At 49.2% G+C, this 20428-nt stretch overlaps 1 protein-coding gene across 2 annotated transcripts; it reads right to left on the bottom strand.

The window, feature by feature from the left end:
* Positions 1-1154: 1154 nt before the first annotated feature.
* LOC120107856 (26S proteasome regulatory subunit 6A homolog) lies at positions 1155-16255 on the bottom strand. 2 transcript variants are annotated; one of them, XR_005509473.1, is made up of 7 exons: positions 16080-16255; positions 15807-15923; positions 15233-15340; positions 2846-3037; positions 2427-2611; positions 1577-1744; positions 1155-1485 (listed from the first exon to the last, which is right to left on the bottom strand). XR_005509473.1 is itself a non-coding variant. In XM_039121354.1 (5 exons), exons 1-5 carry the CDS (start codon positions 16245-16247, stop codon positions 2582-2584), a joined length of 615 nt encoding a protein of 204 aa, XP_038977282.1. In that variant the 5' UTR covers positions 16248-16255; the 3' UTR covers positions 2136-2581. The 2 variants fall into 2 exon arrangements, 1 of the variants encoding a protein (XP_038977282.1); XM_039121354.1 differs by lacking the exons at positions 1155-1485; positions 1577-1744 and having other exon boundaries at positions 2136-2611.
* Between the last annotated feature and the right edge of the window lie 4173 nt (positions 16256-20428).

The following is a 20428-nucleotide window of genomic DNA, read 5'->3' on the forward strand; positions in this document are numbered from 1 at the left end:
AAGCTCAAATCTAACGAGATCAGTTACGTACCTTGGCTGAACCAATCTTTTATTTTAGGACTGAGGACCACTCATGGGGTTGTAGATGACGTGCACTTTCAGTTTTCCATCTGGTGTTATTCTTTAAATGGCGGTGAAACCTTATAACTGAACATATACTTTTTCCATTTAAACCCTGGTATCCTTATCCGACTAAAAATGCAAATCCATTCAAATCACAAGCACCATAGTCGGCTCGTAGTCAGCCTCAATAAACCTATGCTGCAATGTCCTTTAATCCACATAGACAATGAGCCGGATTCACTCTGATACCATTTATAACAACTCGTAATCTCTTCTAAAAAGGCTAGCAGATAATATTTTTTGGATTCCTTAGTTTTATATAAGTATCCAATATCTCTTAGACAAATAACCGATTTAAGACCAAACATATGCTTGTACAAATCTTCCACTATAAGAAAATCAGACATTGTTGATGCTTTTTAATGTATATACTGAAACGAAAAAACGTCAGTTGTTTTATTTCCGACGTTTTCTAAAGTATCGCAAAAGCATCAACTTTGCTACCGTCGAAAACCAACTTAACAACGCATTTTGTTCGCATAGTAGTTATAAAATATGCCGATGCTTTTTAAAAGCATGGGCGATGAAACATCTTATATCAGCAACGCATATTTACGTCTCTAATTAACAACGCAAATAAGCATAGCTAATATACTTTAACGAAAGCGTGTAATAGTTAATTTTTTAAAAAAAATATTTAAAAAAAATAAAACTCTGTATATAAATATATACACCAAACACATACACAACAGAAGTCATATAATAACACATGTCACGATCAAACTGATCTTTCGAAATATTCATATTATCAAATATGATTATATTTACATTCTCAATTTACATTTATAATGTGGTTCGAAAAATATACAAAATATACATATAAAACACCTAAATAAATAGTCTAAGAGCTATCAGGGATAGATGGCATCATCATCATCGTCTCTGAGTACTAGAAGCATCAAAAACCTGCAAAAAAAAGATAGAAACTTTAGAAGTTAAGAATATCAAAATTATTAAACTTATACAAAAATACATAATAATTATGTAAAATATTCAAATATATGTAGTTATTTATCTGAGGAGGGATAAACCTATGCAACAAAGATGTAATCTGATCAAGCTGAGCCCTCAAAGATTGTATCTCTATTTGATGGCTCTGCCTCATCTCCTCCATCTCTGTCAGATGGCTCTGCCTCATCTCTTCCATCGCTGCCTTCAAACTACAAACCTATGTCTGGCATCTCAAATATATCTGCTCACTGTAAACAACTGAGTGGGGGTAACTCCAATGTCATAACCCCTCACTCAACCATAACGCTCCGATTCTATCAATTCGACGAACACCTAAACTTCGACATGACTGGTCTTGCCAGATAATGATTACTCCCTGACACGCTCTGCAATAAGGAATGTAGCCCTATCCTATATTTTAGGAAAAAAATAGTCACATATTAATGTTTAAAAAAATGAAACTAATAAGAAATCATTGTACAAATCGATTATCAACACATACAACTATCGCTCTCGACTCCTCCTAGGCAAAGCTGCCATACTTTCTTCCTATTAAAACAACTCCAGCTTCAGTACACTTGTGTTGTAGATATTGTCTTTCTTGAAATTTTTAGCTCTAGCCCATTTTACAGCATAAGAAATTCGTTACATAATCTGTTATTCAAACATCCTGCAAAACAATTATAAACATGCATGGTGTGGTTTAGGAGGTAGTCTGCGTATGCTTTCTTCAGTAACAAGCTCATGAAAATGGAAAAATTCCATTCATGTAAGTAAATATGTGTCAAATCTGTTCTTAAAAAATCATCATGTATAAAACAGATCAGTCAAACTGAGATAAATAGACTTTTCCATTGAAAGTTGAATTGGCAACCAAACTTGGTATTGAATGCGATACAACTATATCATTTCATATTTCAAGAAAAGGGTGCATCTGGGAGGTCAAGTGGTGGTTTAATCCATCTCAAAGTGTAACAAACCACAGAAAAAGGATTAGTAAGATGCAGATAGAGCGATGGTGGCACATAAAGAAAATGATGTAAATGATGCACAATGAGAAATTGAGGAAACAATTTATTTCCAAATAAGAACTAGCAAAGAAAATCACATTTCATCCATATTTGTCATTTAACAATCAAGTGAGATCAATCAACTAGGATATGGCATTGCATTAGAAACAACTTCAAGAAATGCATGGTTGCTATGACTTAAAGTGGAAGGAACTGGTCAAGCTCTTGGACAATTTCCTCAGCGCAAAATATGTGGAGGAAGTGGATTTATAAGCATAAATGAATGGTGAAGAAACAACTGAATGAGAACACAAGCATGCATTTTTTGCTTTGAATAATAACCTGAACGAGTTGGGGTCCTGCTAGCTTCAGAAAAGTAGCATTTGTCTGTGCTGCACATGGACGATCCATCAGTGTCTTCCCAGTTCCAGGTGGTCCATACAAAAGCACTCCTTTAGGTGGATGAATCCCTAATTTCTGAAACCGGTCTTTGTGTGTCATTGGCAGCACAATGGCTTCAACAAGTTCTTGGATTCATAGACACCAATAGAAGCATTTAGTAGCAGATACAATAAGGAAATAAGAGTAAGCATTTCTTAGGTAATAACCTTAGGGAGGACTCACGCAAGACTGCAATATCTATAGAAATAAAAATAACTAAGATTGAATCTGAAAGTTAGAATGGCAATTGGCTCTTTAGCAGTGGAATTTCATTACAAACACAAAAAAGCTCATACCTACGTTGTGGAAGTAGGGGTTACCTGCTTCTCAAGGCCACCAATATCATTGTAATCATCAGCTGGCTTTTCATCAACCTCCATTGCCTTTATTCGTGAGTCATATTCCGAAGGAAGGGTGTCCGAGATTAGGTAGCTGTCCTTGTTAACCCCAACCAAATCTCCAGGTTTAAGTTTATCAGGGTCGACTAACCCAACAACAGGAAGGAAGATGGTCTGAAATCACATAAAGAAGTTGTCACCAATACTTAATCACCTAATTCCATCAGATGGACGAATTTTTCAGTTGATAGAAAGCATCAGAATCCAAGGTCATGCCAAGTCCAAAAATCATGTCCTTCAAAATATAAACAAGGTGGCAATCTGACGACTGACTTTCAATTAGTAAAATAAAGAGAAACTTTAAAAGTCTTGTTGCTGAAAATTGGACCCGGGGGCGACCACGGGCTGAGAAGGAGGAGTTCCGGCTGGTGGTGCATCGACGGGCGGCGTCCTCCGGGGATCCTGCAAGAAGCCGGTAGCCGGGGTTTCCGGCGCTGGCCCTCCGATGCTTAAGTCAGAGGGGGCTATTGTGAAGAGGGAGAGAATAATTTCTGAAATTCTCAGAGTCCCCGATCCCCCGTTTAGTAAAGAGGTTTCCTTTTATAGGGGGTACAGGATTACCTGTGATGTGACGGGGCGAATTAAATGAGTTACCGTCATGATTGAGCACGATCGTGTGAATTAATGCGCTGCCGTGGAGGGCTGGACTGGAGCCAATGAGTTGCAGTGGGTGACTGGGCGTAGTTGAGTGAGTCAACTGGCTGTCGTGGAGGGCTTAAGATTTTGAGTAGGTCGGAGATCCGTGGAGGCCGTGTACATTAATTGTTGAGTAAGCCAGAGATCTGCGGAGGCCATGCGCATTAATTGTTAAGTAAGCCGGAGATCTGCGGAGGCCATGCGCATTAATTGCTGATAGTCGCCCAAAGCATGGTCCCTGGTTGATATGTCGTGGCATGGCTGGCGAGCGGAGCATGGCGCGGCGAGGTTGTCGCAGGGCGTGGCCGCAGCATGTGAACGATAAGGTCGGCCTTCTGAGGTCAGCTCGGCGTTTTGAAGTCGGGAATGTCGAGATCGGGCGCCTCCAGGTCGGGCGTCTCGGGGTCAGGTGCCCCCAGTCACGTGCTGGCGATGCGTTCACGTGTTTCGGGACGATCCATTTTTTCCCCAACACTACCCCCGACTTCTGAGTTCGAGCCGCTTACGAGCTCGGGCGAGGGAAATAGTTGCCTTTATTGTACTAGTGGGGGCCAGATAGCTTTAAATTATTCCGTCGTTTCACATGCTTCGGGGCGTCTTTAATGAGAGAAGACGGGGCGACGTCCTTTCGCTTTTCGAGGTTGCTTCACGTCGTGGGCTCATGATGAGGTTGCGAGATCCGACGGGACGCCGCCTCGATTCCGCTTTTGAGGTGCCGATCCAGGTTGGTACGTCGCTTCAATTTTCGGAGCAGACGCGTGTCGCGATCTGGACGGAAGGCGGGATCCGGTCTTGCTGATCTGGGCCGTTGGGAAGGTCTATATAAACCCCCTAACTTAGCCCTAGAAAGTTCTTATTTGGCCGCCACAGTTGCTGCTCTCCTCTTCTTCCTTTGTCTCCTTTCTTCCTTTCCCAGTCACGACTGTGTTTTCCTGGCGGCGCCCTGAGGCGGTTTTCGGCGACTCCACAGTAGGTCACTTTCTCACATTGGCTCGGGGGATTTTTCTTCTTCTTTTTTCTTCCTCCTTCATCCTTTGTTTTCTTCATCGTCTTTCTTTCTGGAATGGGTCGCGGTACAGGTGAGGTCGGGTCTAGCCTGACCGAGGAGCAACTGGAGCTGGTCCGCTCCCGATTTTTCCTCCGGCTCGGGTTTCGTCTCGAGCTTGCGGGATCGGAGGATCGGGTAATGAGACCTCCAGATTGGATCGGGATGTACATTGAGACACTCTGGGCCGGCGTTATGTTCCCCCTACACGAGTTTGTGAACGAATTGCTGGTGGCATACCAGCTCGTCCCAGCACAACTCACTCCGAACTCGTGGAGGACCATCATCGGGTTCCTATCCCTTTGCCTTGCGCATGGGATACCGACCTCGGTGAACGTCTTCCGCTGGTGCTTCATGTTGAAGTCTAACCCGGCAGATGGAGAGTGGCTCTACCTCGCCTTTCGGAGTGGTAGGCCATTCTTCCGAGGTGCCCCTTCCTCCATTCATGAGTGGAAGAAAAAAATTTTCTTTCTTTCCTCCGAGTTTTCGTGGGAATTTGACCCGAGATGGGGGCAGCCCCGGCTGAAAGCCCTCAATAATCTCCCCCAGCTTTCGGCGGACGAGCAGAGGATTCTCGACGCTCTGCATGGCTTCAGAGGAAATATCCTTCTGACCGACCTCCTAAGCGAGGAGGCCTTGGTGAACGTCAGCTTGAGCTCGGCGCGCCCCAAGGGTAAGAGCAGTCGCACTGCTCCTTCGTTTTGGTGTCTTTTGTCTTATTTGTTTCTTTCCCTCTTTTTTTGTGCCCATCTGACACTTGAAAAAAAATTTCTCTTCAGACGTTGCTAACATGGTGACCAGCAACACGGCCCTCTTCACTCGGCTCAAAAGGAGGGTGGCCGAGGCCGGTGGGGCTCATCCCGAGCCGAGGAAGAAGCCCAGATCAGCCTCGACTTCTGCTTCTACCGAGGCAAGGGGCCCTGGGGTCGGAACTTCCAGATCCGTCCGGGAGGAGACTCCAGCTGCTGAGTTTTACGCGAGCTTGGGTTCTAGGAGGGCAAGGGATTCGGCGCCTCCAGCCTGCCCCATCCCCATTTCTCAGCGGCCGGGTCGGCAAGTTGTCCGCCTGTGGCGCTCGGGCCCCGAGCCGAGCAGGGGCCCTGGGGTCCCGAGCGCATCTCGTCCTGTTGTTCTGAGCCCGGGCAGGCCAAGCTCGTCGGGGGCCAACGTCCCGAGCTCGTCCGGGGTCGGAGATCACTCTGAGAGGGGGTCTGACGACCCAGAGTCTCCGATCCGTAAGGGCGATTCGGTCCTCCATGACAGCAAGGTCGCGCGCGAGGTATTTCGCCGCGCATTGCTCCCAGCTAATTGGGCCGAGTTCGAGGCCATCGATCCCGGGAGCCTCGTCGATCAGACCTACTGCACTGCCGTCCGAGTAAGTCGTCTCCTCGCTTTTGCTTTTTTGACTTGATCGTTGACATCTCCTTGACCTTTACCAACTTTCGTTTTCTTTCTTTCTCCTCTTCTTTTTTTTAAAGCACCTTCATCAGCTCGACATGTTGGTGCTCATCGCATCGGAGTGCCAGAGTGAGGCTCGGAGGAGCCAAAGGCAGCTGGAGGGGGCCGAGAAGAAGCTTGCCGACTCTGAGGCCACACGGTGGGAGGCCATCGCGCAGATGGAGGCCGCCGAAGCCGAGCGACGATCGGCGGTAGACCAGCTCGAAGAGGAGAAGGCCTCGCACGCTTTGGCGAGGTCGAAGTTGTGCGCCTCCAAGGCGCGTCTAGCCGAGGCCCGCTCCGAGGCCGCCGGCTACAAGTATGAGGGGGGCTTCTCCGCCTGAAGGTCGAGCAGCTCGAAGCTCGAGAGAAAAGGGCGCTGGAACAGGCCCGAGACGCAGTGGTACTCTTCAAGGAGTCAGAAGAGTTCCGCGATCTGATGGAGGAGAAGGCCGTGGACGGATTCCTCCGCGGCTTCAAGAACTTTCGGAGGCAAATGCAGCGGTTTTGCCCCCAGCTCGACCTCAAGAGTATTCGGCCAAGAATGGGAGTCGGCGTAGAGAGCGAGCTCGGAAGCCTCGACGATGGGACCTGCGACGTTCCTGCAATTCTCGAGGCCGATCGGGAGGCTGTCGAGGCCGAGGCTGATGCGGCCAAGCAGGCGGCGCGGGAGATTCCCTCCGGGGAAGCCACCGGGGGTGCTCCCGAGGCCACTGGTGAAGCCCAGTCCGAGGCCGCTGGGGAAGGTCCCGAGACAGCTTCTGCCGAGGACCCCCAAGTGATCGTTGTGGACGACCCCGAGGTCGATACTGAAGCAGCCGCTGCCCTTTAGGACTTAGCCTCCTTTTTCCTTTCCTTTTGCTTGTTCTTTTGTAAACGAGGTCGACCTTTGCGGCCACTATCCGGCCAGGTGAGTCAACCTCAAGGTCAAGTTTTGTACTCAACCCTCGGGCTTTTATCAATGAAATATCCTCTTTTCAGATTCTGCGAGTATTTGTGCTTGCTTCTATTTGCATAGTTGATAAACTTTTATTTTCACTACTTGAGTTGGATTCCTGTCTGGCGCATTTCACCAAGTCTTCGAGCTCGACTAATTCTTTAGACCTGGCTCTGGTAGAATTCGGTAGAATTCGCTAAGTCTTCAAACTCCGCTTTTGGAGGAATTATGCTAAGGCTCTAGGCCTAGACTTTAGGAGGACTCGCTAAGTCCTTGTGCTCGGGCTTCGAAGAAGTCCTGCTAAGCCTTTAGGCCTATCCTCTGGAAAAATTTCGCCAAATCCTTGGGCTCGGCTTCCAGAAGAAGCTTGTTGAAGCTTCAAGCTCGGGCTCAATGACAACATAGGCCGAGGCTGGGCTATCGTCGGAGCTTTCATGCTCTTTGATTTCGAACTCGGCCGAAGCGTCATCAGGTAGAACTCGAGCTCATGGCCAATGACTCGGCATTTCCGAGCTCGGCCAGGGCATCATCGGGCAGAGCTCGAGGTCGTCGTTGCAGGCCGTCTCGGCTTAAGTCGATGTTCGGACTTGGCCGAGCCTTCGTCCGGAGGAGTATGGAGTAGGTGAAGATCGAGCTGGAGATTGGTGGTAAGGAGCTTCCCGAGCTTGGTCGGAAGATTATGCGCGAGGTCGAAGGAGGCTTGGCCCGCTGTCGACTTGATGTTGTCCGGCGGTGCTTTCCGACGTCGAGGGAGCTTGGGCTCGCTATCGACTCAACGGAACATCCCGACCTTAGTCGGAGGATCATGCACGAGGCCGAGGGAGCTTGGGCTCGCTGTCGACCCCGCTACGCTTTCCGAGGTCAAAGGAGCTTGGGCTCGCTGTCGACTCAACGGGGCATCCCGACCTTAGTCGGAGGATCGTGCACGAGGCCGAGGGAGCTTGAGCTCGCTGTCGACCCCGCAACGCTTCCCGAGGTCGAGGAAGCTTGGGCTCACTGTCGACTCAGCGGGGCATCCCGACCTTAGTCGGGGGATTGTGCACGAGGCCGAGGAAGCTTGGGCTCGCTGTCGACCCCGCTACGCTTCCCGAAGTCGAGGGAACTTGGGCTCGCTGTCGACTCAGCAGGGCATCCCGACCTTAGTCGGAGGATCGTGCACGAGGCCGAGGGAGCTTTGGCTCGCAGTCGACCCCGCTACGCTTTCCGAGGTCGAGGGAGCTTGGGCTCGCTGTCGACTCAGCGGGGCATCCCGACCTTAGTCGGAGGATCATGCACGAGGCCGAGGAAGCTTAGGCTCGCTGTCGACCCTGCTACGCTTCCCGAGGTCGAGGGAGCTTGGGCTCACTGTCGACTCAGCGGGGCATCCCGACCTTAGTTGAAGGATCGTGCACGAGGCCAAGAGAGCTTGGGCTCGCTGTCGACCCCGCGACGCTTCCCGAGGTCGAGGGAGCTTGGGCTCGCTGTCGACTCAGTGGAGCATCCCGATCTTGGTCGGGGGCTTTGATGGAGATCGAGACTGAGCTCGGCGTCAACGTAGCGAGGTATCCCAAACTTGGCTGGGGCATCCGAGCTTAGTCGGACACTCGAACTTGGTCGGCCATCCGAGCTTGGTCGGACATCTGAGCTTGGTCGGGTATCCTGAAGTTCATAAGCGTCCCAATATCAGGAAGAGTGGAATAATTAAAGGAGAGCTGCAAATAAATCAACATAAGAAGGGAACGAGAGTTGTGTTTCCAATCGTCGAGGACCCCTGGGGGCTCTACTGATAATACATCCGAAGATTTTCGAAATTCCAACTTCGTGGAATGAGGGTCCCTTCGAGAGACTCCAACTTGTACGCTCCGGGCCGCTGGACTCGAGCAATCCGATATGACCCTTTCCAGTTCGAGGCGAGCTTCCCCTGCTCGGTAGGCTGAGAAGCTCCAGCTCTCCTGAGGACGAGATCTCCCACCTTAAAAAGCTTGGCCTTTACCCTGGAGTTGTAGTACTGTGTCGCTTTCTGTTGATACCTCGCCATGCGGACTCGGGCGACCTCCCTTGTCTCCTCAATGAGGTCCAAGTTGCCCCTGAGCTGAGAAGAGTTGGAGGCTGCGTTGTAGTGCTCTACTCTTGGTGAGGGGAGTCCGACTTTCAGGAGGTGACAGCTTTCGTTCCGTACGCCAGGTTGAAGGGGGTATCGCCAGTGGAAAGTCGAAATGTAGTCCTGTAAGCCCAGAGAACATTGTAGAGGTCTTCGACCCATTGCCCTTTGGATCGGTCGAGCCTAGCCTTGAGCCCCTAAAGGATGGTGCGGTTTGTCACCTCGATTTCTCCATTCGCCTGTGGATGGACGACCGAAGTGTCAGATATAAGGATGCGGGGGAGTCCAAATCTGCAAATTATTGACTTCCAGACAAAGTCCCGCATCTTCAGCTCGAAGATCCGGACCACTGGTTCGGTTTCGACCCATTTGGTGAAGTAGTCGATGGAGACAACCAGAAATTTTCTCTTCCCGGTGGCCAGAAAAAATGATCCCAGGATGTCAATCCCCCATTGGGCGAATGGCCAAGGGGCACTTATCGAGGTCAGCAGGGCCGAGGGCCGGCGCTGAATGTTGACATTCCGCTGGCACCGATTGCACCTTCGGACAAAGTCCGATGCGTCCTTTTGAAGTGTAGGCCAGTAGTATCCTTGGCGCAGGATTTTGTGGGCCAGTGCTCGGCCTCCCAAGTAGTTCCCGCATATCCCTTCATGAACCTCTCGCATAGCATAGTCCGTCTCTGACGAGCGGAGGCATCTGAGGAGGGGAGAGGTGAACGACCTGCGGTAGAGCTTGCCTTCATATAAGATGTATTTGGAAGCTCGACGCCTAATTTGGCGAGCTTCAAGCTCGTCATCGGGGAGGATTTCGTTCTGCATATAGCTGACGAGCTCGTCCATCCAGCTCGGCTCGGTCTCGATGCAGAGGGTTGGCTCGGGCTCCTTTGTGCTGGGCGTTTGGAGGTATTCGAGTACTATTGTCTTAGAGAGCTCGCTCATGCGGGAAGTCGCCAGCTTCGACATTGGTCTGCCCTTAGGTTCTCTGTTCTGGAAATGTGCTGGATGTTGAAGGAGCCCAAGATGGATGTGAGGTCTCGCACCTTTTGGAGATATATCTGCATCGATGGCTCTCTTGCTTCAAATTCTCCCAAAATCTTGCTCACGACCAGTTGGGAGTCACTAGAGACCTTCAAGTACTCCACTTTCAGCTCCTTTGCCAATTTGAGCCCGGCAATGAGTGCCTCGTACTCTGTTTCATTGCTCGAGGCAGGAAACTCGAAGCGTAGAGCCTGCTCCGCGACTTCCCCATCTGGGCTAGTGAGAATGAGGCCTGCTCCGCTACCCCCCAAGGTTGAGGAGCCATCCACATGTAGAACCCATGGTTGCATCGGGGTCTCCTCCGCTGACGCGAGTGCGAGCTCGGGATCATCCGGCAAAGTGCACTCCACAATAAAGTCAGCAAGCGTTTGGGCTTTGATCGCCGGCCTCAGACGGTATTCAAGATCAAACTCCCCGAGCTCAACTGCCCACTTCGTAATCCTTCCGGCGCGATCCGATCGTTGTAGAATTTGCTTCATAGGCTGGTCAGTCAGTATGGCCACAATATGGGCCTGAAAGTAGGGTCGGAGCCTTCGAGCCGAGATGACCAGGGCAAAGATTGTTTTCTCCAGCTTGGAATATCGAGTCTCAGCATCCCTTAGGACTCGGCTGGTATAATACACTGGTCTCTGAAGCTTATTCTCTTCTCGGACAAGAACCGAGATTACAGCGACCGGGGAGACGGCCAGGTACAAATAGAGGAGCTCGCCCTGCTGGGGTTGTGAGTAATGAAGGAGAAGCAAGAAGGCGCCTGAGCTCTTCAAAAGCTTGCTGATATTCCTCCGACCATAGGAAGTTTTTCGGCCGCTTGAGGATTTTGAAGAATGGGAGGCACCGCTCGGCCGACCTGGAAACAAATCTTCCCAGAGTTGCGACCCAGCTAATGAGCCGTTGTACCTCCTTGACCGTCTTTGGTGGCACCATTTCTTGTAGCGCTTGGATCTTCTCAGGGTTTGCTTCGATTCCACGCTGGGTTACTATGAAGCCGAGAAATTTGTCCGAGGTGACCCCGAATGCACACTTGGCAGGGTTGAGCTTCATTTGGTACTTCCTAAGGGTGGAGAATGCCTCATTGAGGTCAGTTACATGGTGCTCTGCTGTTCGACTCTTCACCAGCATGTCGTCTACAGATCTGGCTGACCAGTCTTTGATATGTTGCTCCGGCATTCTTCAACCCGAACGGCATCACTTTGTAGCAATAAAGGCCCTTGTCTGTGATGAAGGCTGTCTTCTCCTCATCTTCTGGTGCCATTCAGATTTGATTATATTTTGAGAAGGCGTCCATGAAGGTCAGCAACTGATGTCCCGAGGTGAAGTCCACGAGCTAGTCAATGCTAGAAGAGGAAAGCTGTCCTTTGGGCATGCCTTATTCAAGTCGGTGTAGTCCACGCACATGCGCCACTTTCCGTTAGCTTTCTTCACGAGGACTACGTTGGCGAGCCAATCTGGATAGAAGACCTCCCGGATGAAGCCAGCCTCGAGAAGTTTGTCTACTTCCTCGGCCGCTGCTCATTGTCGTTCCGGCGCGGAGCTCCGTTTCTTCTACCTCACAGGTTTGCAGGTCGGTTTCACCTGGAGTCGGTGAACCATGACGTCGGGGTCTATCCCAGGCATATCCACGGGCGACCGGGCGAAGACGTCCATATTGGACCGGAGGAACTTGATCAGGTGGTTTCTTTCGCGAGAGCTCAGGCCGGAGCCGACCTGCACGGTTAGATCTGGGCAGTTTTCTTTTAAGGGGATTTGGGTAAGAAGCTCACCAGGTTCTACTCGTTCTTTCCGGGGGGCGTCCCGCACTTCCAGGGTTTCGATGGGCAGCGTCTGATCTAACGTTCGGGTTGGCGCCTTGGCTGATTGTTTCGCTTGGCTTGGTGCTTCAGCCGGTTGCTTTGTTTTGTGAGTCGCCATATAGCATTACTTAGCTATTGACTGATCTCCACGAACCTCGCCTACTCCTCGGTCGGTGGAGAACCACACAAGTAGGTGGTAGGTCGAGACCACAGCTTGGAGGGCGTTAAGCCCTGGTCGTCCAAAAATGGCGTTGTAGGCCGAGGGCAGGCGGACCACAAGGAAATCCATCCCCACGGTGCTTTCTCGAGGGGCGAGCTCGACCGTGACAAGAAGGCTGATCCCATCCTCAACCGGGACCGAATCTCCGGTGAATCCAACCAGCGGAGCATTCATTCTCCAGAGCTGGCTTTCTGTCATCCCTATTTTTTGGAAGGCATCATAATACAAAACATTCGCCGAGCTTCCACTATCAACCAGACACGCTTTACATCAAATTTATTTATAATCATGGAGATGACCACAGCGTCATCATGGGGAGTCTCAATCCCTTTTAAGTCCTCGTCCGAGAACGAGATAGCTTCGGAAGTACGTGGGCGCTTCAGAGCGGTTTCTCTCCCAGCTGGCTCTTCAGCCGAGCTTCCTTCGGCCGAGCCTCTCCCGATAGTGTTGATGGTGCCGGCAATAGGCATGTTGTTTGGATTTTCAGGCGGCGTGGCATTCTCTACCGGCCTTCTTTCTTCACGTCGGTTCTGCATGAACCGGTCAAGTACTCCTCAACGAATGAGTGCCTCGATCTTATCTCGGAGCTGGAAGCATTCCTCCGTGTCGTGGCCGTAGTCCCGGTGGAAGCGGCAATATTTTTTGGGGTTGCGCCGAGCCCCTGTCTCCCGCATCGAGAGTGGAGGTCGAAGATAGTTTCGGCCTTCTATCTCCATAAGGATCTCTGCCCGAGGTGCATTGAGGGAAGTGTAATTCTCGTACTTTCCCGGGGGCACCCATGGCCGAGGTGGGGATCTCGGTTGAGGCGGGGACCTTGGTCGAAGCTGTGCCCGCTGTCGAGGTGGACTCCTTAGTCGAGGCAGGTTCTTATCTCGGCGGGGAGACCGGCTTTTCGGGCGGCTGCGCTCCTTGCGGCGTCTCTTCTGCTTCTTTGAGGCCTGCTCAGTCGTACCCCGCCTGGAGGCGATAGCCTCTTCAGCCTTCGCATACTTCCGAGCTCGGGCCAACATCTCAGTGAAGTCGGCGGAAAAATTCTTCTCAATAGAGAAGAGCAACCTGTAGGACCAAGCTCCAGTCTTTAGCGCTGACATGGCTATCGACTGGTTGAGCTTGCGAACCTCCCAGGTTGCGGCGGTGAAACGGTCGAGATAGTCTTTGAGGGGCTCTCCCTACGTTTGCTTGATATCAAGAAGGGAGTCTGACGTTCGCTGCTGACGTCGGCTGGCAGCAAAGTTGGTGGCGAACTGCCTGCCGAGCTGTTCAAAGGAGGACACGGTGCTCAGCTTCAGCTCGGAGAACCAAAGCCGAGCCGTTCCTCGGAGTGTCGCAGGAAAGGCCTTGCAGAGCACGGCCTCTGAGGACCCTTGGAGTGCCATGAGGGCCCGATAGCTCTCCAGGTGGTCGAGGGGGTCGGTAGTCCCATTGTAGGGCTCCACTTGGGGCATTTTGAACCTCAGTGGGACCGGTTCATCCTCGATCTGGCAGGAGAAGGGTGACTTGGTGGTGAACTGAAAGTCACCCTCGCGCCTTGCCTTCCTGTGAAGCGCCTCAATCTGGCGCTCGAGCTTCTCGACATTCTTGTCGAGTTCCCCACCTTGGGGAACTGCCACGGTGGTCTGCTCTGGCGCTGGTTCGCCTGGAGCTGATTCCGTCTCCGAAGGCTGTGGCCTTTTATCTAAGCTCCTCCCTAGCGGTTCTCTCCGGGGAGACGCTCGGGTTGAGCCTTGATAGCAGCGTCGTTCTCCATTGTTGGCCGTTGATCCGTCTGGAGGGAGAACCGGCTGGGCCTGAACCTACGGAGGCGGCATAGGAAGAGCCTCCATACACTGCAAGCCTTGGACTGCTGTGGCCAAAGCCTGAACTTGCTGTACCAAAACATTGAATTGCTCCGGTTGGACTTGGGGGACTAGGTCCGCCGGAGGTCTTGGTGGTGAGATCTGGACAGAGTGTCCAGGGCTTGGTGTGGAACGCCGGGAGGCGTTGGAGGCTCCTTTGCTTTTTAGCTTCATGGCCACAACTCGGGCCCTTCCTCTAGCGCCAACTGTTGCTGGAAATTGGACCCGGGGGCGACCATGGGCTGAGAAGGAGGAGTTCCGACTGGTGGTGCGTCGACGGGCGGCGTCCTTCGGGGATCCTGCAAGAAGCCGGTGGCCGGAGTTTTCGCCGCCGACCCTCCGATGGTTAAGTTAGAGGGGGCTATTGTGAAGAGGGAGAGAGAATATTTTCTAAAATTCTCAGCCCCCGGTCCCCCTTTTAGAGGGAGAGATTTTCCTTTTATAGAGGGGTACAGGGTCACCTGTGATGTGACGGGGCGAATTAAATGAGTTACCGTAATGATTGAGCACGATCGTGTGAATTAATGCGCTGCCGTGGAGGGCTGGACTGGAGCCAATGAGTTGCAGTGGGTGACTGGGCGTAGTCGAGTGAGTCAACTAGCTGTTGTGGAGGGCTTAAGATTTTTAGTAGGTCGGAGATCTGTGGAGGCCGTGTACATTAATTGTTGAGTAAGCCGGAGATCTGCGGAGGCCATGCGCATTAATTGCAGACAGCCGCCCAGGGCATAGTCCCTGGTTGATATGTCATGGCATGGCTCGCGAGCGGAGCATGGTGCGGCGAGGTTGTCGCAGGGCATGGCCGCAACATGTGAACGGCAAGGTCGGCCTTCTGAGGTCGTCTTAGTGTTTTGAAATCAGGGATGTCGAGATCGGGCGCCTCGAGGTCGGGCGCTTCGGGGTCGAGCGCCCCCAGTCACGTGCTGGCGATGCATTCACGTGTTTCGGGACGATCCATTTTTCCCCCAACAAGTCTAAACATCAATAACTCTAGATAGGAGCAGGAGAATAAAACTGGATAGCATAACACATAAGTGCGCACATTATCATAATTATATAATGAAAAATCAAAAAAGATGAGGATAAGAGTTCCCTCATCAAGGTTATATATATATTCTTTTTGGATAGGTTCCATCATCGCATTGCCAAAGTAAGCTAACTTTGAATAGGTTCAGCCAAGACCATTCGATATTTCAACATTCAAGTCTACATTTAGGAGGCAAGATGAAGCAGAACTTACGCTCCATCAAGGGAAAAATAAGTAAAATATGGATAAATGAGGGCTTCTAGCTTACTTGTCGTGTAGAAGTTTTTAGAACAACACATTTTCCCTTTCTTTGTGAGTCTAGATCAACATTTGCACCATCTTCCTCGGCCTCATCTTCTGGATTCATCTCCAAAATCTAAAGATACCACGAAGGTCAGTTAAAAAAAGAAACAAATGATATGATTAACAATAAGGCGCATGAAGTGCAAAAGTTAATGTCGTAAAATAACGAGATTAAACTGTTTCCATCCTTCAAACCGCTAATAACATATAAATGGAAGCCCTGATTATCTAGGTGAAATATATTTGAATCTAATTATGAAATTTATGACAGGATCATCCAAAAGTTCATCATATAATGCCAATGAAGAGGGCTACGAGTCAAGAAGACAGTGAAAATCCATACTTCTTTTTCTTTTCCTTTCTTGTGCTAGAGTTTCAGGGTTTAATACATTGTTATCCTTCAGATAAATTGTACAACCCCCCCCCCCCCCCCCCAAAAAAAAAAAAAAAAAAAAAAAATCAAACAAAAGTAAAGAAAGAATGAAAAGGGGAATTAAAGGCTTGGAGACGAAGGGAACGCAGGGAGCAGAGAAGAATACCTCGACGATGTTACCAACGAGATAAGGGAGCTGCTTGTTAAGTTTTATCTTTTCCTGGTTCTCCTTTATCTTTTCCTTGAAGGATTCCAACTCGAGATTCGTCCGCTGTAACTCATCCTGCCGCAGATCACAGGATTGGAAAAATCAAGAACAACAAAAATTCTAATTTCTCGCAGAAAGAGCGTGTCAAGAGATGGGAAAGAGGAGGATAGAAGGGGACAAGAAACCCTAGATTGTTTGGGGAAAAGGATGGGATCTTGATTAGGGTTTTACCTTGAGGATCCGGATCTCATTGTCGAGGAGGCGAGAGGCCCTGATGATGTCGTCGGTGGTCATTGAGGCCAGCTGATCGTCTTCGAAACTGTCCTCCATCATAGCTGAAGCCATTGGAGAAGAGTGAGGAGCAAGAAAGAGATGACAGAGACGATGACTGGTGGACATAGGGAGACGAAGCTTTGCATTTTATAACACGTAACGTCGGCAATCGCATTGCCGACTTTATATTTCTTTTTCAACCCCTTCATTAAAGTTGCAATTTTCGCTTGCCGATTTCGATTTACATGCATTATTATAATTACGAAAAAAATCCACGGCTCACGTTGTTCTGTGTTTCGTTTTGCGAAGTCGGCGTTGGCTGGCGAGTTCATGACTCGCTTGGTGGAAGAGGAGAGGGAAAGATCCGGTCAAGAAATATCCCAAATTTAGTTGAAATTTTAAAAAAATAAAAAATTAGATTCTATATAGCAATAAGATTTTTATATTTTATAAAAAAATATATGGGACATGAAAAGGTTTAATTTTTATTAGTGAAAATTGAGATATTTTTTTTCTAAAAATGCCCACTTTTAGATAGAATGAGATAAGATTTTTTTTTTATTAAGGACATAACAAATATTCTATACGAGCCATTTTGAAATATATCACTTTTTCATGGCCAACCAAATATGCAAATTTTCAGGCATTAGCTTTCCAAAAAACATATTTCAGTAAAAAAAATTCTTTCCGAACCAAACAAATATTAAATAGTTTATAGTCTCTGTTAAATTAGATATGACGAGTTATACATGGTTTATAGTCTTCAATTAAATATTAATTATTTATAAGTCTTGGAATTACAATCTTTCTATGAAGGGTAAGCTTAGTCGACGACCATAATATACATATTTGAATGCAACCCAGCAGAGGGTCTTTGTAATTCATTAAAAAGAAGCAGTGAATCGCATGCCCTGGGCGTGACCAACGCCTTAGGAATTTAAACTACCAACCTGTGTCAAAGATGCAGTAAAACTAGAGAGTTGGCAAGGTACTTAGACTGGGGACGTCTATCACTGGTATCCTAGAGATTGGGAAGCAGCAAGGTACCTTGAGATATCTTGGGATCCTGATCACAAGTTGGTGCCTCCATAGGGTGGACTGTTTTCCCATAGAGCTGGGTATCAGACGTAGGCTAGAGAGTTGGCAGGTAGGTGCTCTGTCTATGATGGACAGAGTTACATTGGTACGGTTAGTCCTGAGCTCGATCCCTATTTATCTGTTATCCCACACTTTAGTGCCTCTCGCAGCTTTGCGGTGCATGGAGCGACTGCTCAGAAATTTTCTCTAGGGCAGCATGGGGGCAGCAGTGGTGTTCATCTATCGGCCTGGGATACCATCTGTCAGTTGGCCAGCAGTGGTGGGTTGGGGATCCACTCCTTGATTGAGCGTCGGGAGATCCTTGCGACCAGGCTGTCAGTCAGGTTTTTTTTGGAGCCGGAGAGTCTTTGGGGTTCTTTGATGAGGGCCAAATATAGGGCTCAAACCGACCCAACAGCTTTCCATACCGGTCGACGCAGTTTCTTTATTTAGAGAGAGATCTGCGCCCATGCCCCGGCGGTTCTCTCAAAGATCAGATGGAAGATCGAGGATGGATGGGCTATCGATGTCTTAGAGGATAGCTGTCTCTATGAGGTGCCACCGTGTGGCTGGCCTACCCTAATCGACCCTGTTTGGCTGGAGGGATGCAGAGTCTGTGATCTATTTATCCCAAGTGGACGAACATGGGATGAGGACCTCATCCGATGGGCATTTGGGGAGCAGCTGTCTGAGCGAGGTTTGTCATTGCCGATTCCTGTAGGGAAGGTTGCAAACAGAAGGGTCTGAAGAATGACAGGAAGGTCAGAGGTAAAAGCCCAGGAGCTACTCGGGGTGGTCAGGATAACTACGGCTCAGCAGATTGATGAGGGCTGGATCTAGAGGCTTCGCATCACCTCCGAGTTGCCCTGTTTGTCTAGAAGGTGGCATGGAGGTGCCTGCCTACCAGAGGCGTGCTAGCTTGGCATGGGATGAGCATCCCTCCAGAGTGTGTGGCCTGCTCGGAGGTGGAGGAGTCTATATTCCATATCCTCCTCGGATGTCCACGGGCCGGTCAGATCTTAGGTTGTGCCTCCGGTTCCCCTATCCCTCGGAAGGGGTGAACGTCGATCGAGGATTTTTTGTACTTCCTAGAGATCTCTTCATGGAGGCCCGACCTTAAGGAGCGGGGGATCAGGGCTGCCTATCTTGCCTATCATTGCTGGCTAAAAAAAAATGTCCGAGTTTTCAAGGATAGCAGAGCACATCCGAGGGCGGTGGCAGACAAAACTCTACTTCATGCGGCAAAGGTTATTCGATCCACTATGCCATCATCTCTCGGAACGGGGGGGAAATCTGAGGCTCCCATTCTACTCCTATAGCATCCAGGACTGTATTAGTCTCCTAAGAGCCCCATCCCTTGGCTTTCTTAAGGTGAACTTTGATGGTAGTATTAGTGGAGGAGGAAGCATTGGAGGTGTAGGATTTATCATCAGAGACCATGATGCTAGACTGATAGTGGCAGGAGGTCGGTGGATCTTTGACATGTCTGTCGTCAGTGCCGAGCTCAGAGCCGCATGGGAGGAATTCACCTATGCGATGCGTGTGCTGAGGACTGACTGCATCCTCCTCGAGGGAGACTCGGCCACGGTGATCAAGTGGATCCTCGGTCGAAAGGGATGGTGGTGGGCCGTTGCTCTACAATATCCGCGGACTCCTACATGAGTATAGTTCCTATCGGGCCACACATGTCTACAGAAAGGCGAATAGTGTTGCTGACTGGGTGGCCTTTTATGCGGCTCACCACTCTGGAGGTTTCACCTGGGAAGACCACGTAGGTGTGCCTTATCCTTTATACTATCTTCTCTTTTCTGATTTTGTTGGTTATACCCACACCCATCGCGTGTGAGCCACCGTTGTCCCAAAAAAAAAAAGGAAGAATGTCACGATCTAAATGCCATACCCTCCTAAACATCATGATGCTAACCAATTGCTGGATTAGTTGCATCAAATTGTAACACCAAGTAATGGTCCCAGCTTAATGTAAAATATATTGAACCCCATATCCTTTTATAGTTAATGCAACTATAAGCAAACAACGGGCCCAGTTGACTATAATCCTCATCTTATTAAACCCGTCACTTATTCGCTACGTACGTACCTCCAGCACCATGTCAGTCCTTTTTTTTTTTTTTGCTAAAATAGAGGAAAAGGGGGGAGGAAGGGACAAGCCCACCCCCGCGTAGCAGCCCCCACTGGGCCCCCCACCACACCAGGAGAATGTTCGATGCGGACAAACCGGGTCGTATGTTGGGCACGCCGACCTATTTTACTTATACCCTCCCCACCCGTGAGCCAGCTCGGTTACCCGACCCGACCCTCCGTGTGAGTACGTCACACCTGGCACCACCCAGGCTACCAGCCGACCAGTAGCACTTTCAGACCCCATGTCCAGGCGTAGAGCATTCGGTCCCCAAATTTAATCGACGCCCGCGCGTTTCGAACCTGGAACCACTTGGTTGGAAGCAAACGCCCCGTTCCAACTGGGCTACCATACAAAAGACATTGTTTCATTATATTGGCATTGGATGTTTGTTTGCTTTTTACTTCTTAGCCAGGGAGAATATCTCCTTCCTTTATTAAAGCCATCATCAGCCCACCACATATCGAACAGAATCATAAAGGCAATATAATATAGTATGATGTTGGACCTTACTACGTTCGCATGGAACCATCCTCAAGTTTATTGCTCCCAAGTAGCACCACAACAGAATGTTCTCTTTTTTTTTTCTTGTATTCTCACTCCTTTATTACCTGGGAAAAGAATCAAGAAAGTTGGAGGTAAAATTTCTGTTGGCCACTTATAAATAGCTACTGAATGATTATGTAGCATTCTTTCCTATGCTGGTACTAATGTCGGCATATTAATAATGATATAGCATGATAGATGAAAAATTTTATTTTGATGATACAAGCGATGATGAGGCATACAACATGTGCCACAATTAAATTTTTTGTCCAAAAGTGTCCACTCGCTAAGTATCGTATCATCACCCATATAGCATAAATTATATTTTTGATCCTTTAAGTTTCACAAATATTTTTAAACGGTCTTTATAGTTTAAAAATCTCTAATTATGTCCATCGAATTTCAAGTGTGATTGTAGCCTTTCGGCCGATTTCGACCAGTTTCTAACATCAAAAATATGCGGGGATAAAATGCCACATCACCAAAATAAAAATTTCTACCTGCTTTGCTATGTCATCACCCATATGCTTACATTAGTGTTAGC

This window comes from Phoenix dactylifera, unplaced genomic scaffold (genome assembly GCF_009389715.1).
Source record: "Phoenix dactylifera cultivar Barhee BC4 unplaced genomic scaffold, palm_55x_up_171113_PBpolish2nd_filt_p 001044F, whole genome shotgun sequence".
In the NCBI taxonomy this organism is placed as follows: Eukaryota; Viridiplantae; Streptophyta; class Magnoliopsida; order Arecales; family Arecaceae; genus Phoenix; species Phoenix dactylifera.

Bases quoted from the DNA above. Each gene is read 5' to 3' on its own strand.
- LOC120107856 (XM_039121354.1), bottom strand. From the start codon at position 16,247: ATGTCCACCAGTCATCGTCTCTGTCATCTCTTTCTTGCTCCTCACTCT. The intron at 15,924-16,079 runs GTAAAACCCTAA...GATCTGCGGCAG, and splicing joins ATGAGATCCGGATCCTCAAG to GATGAGTTACAGCGGACGAA. The intron at 2,612-2,845 runs GTAACCCCTACT...TATGAATCCAAG, and splicing joins TTGGTGGCCTTGAGAAGCAG to AACTTGTTGAAGCCATTGTG.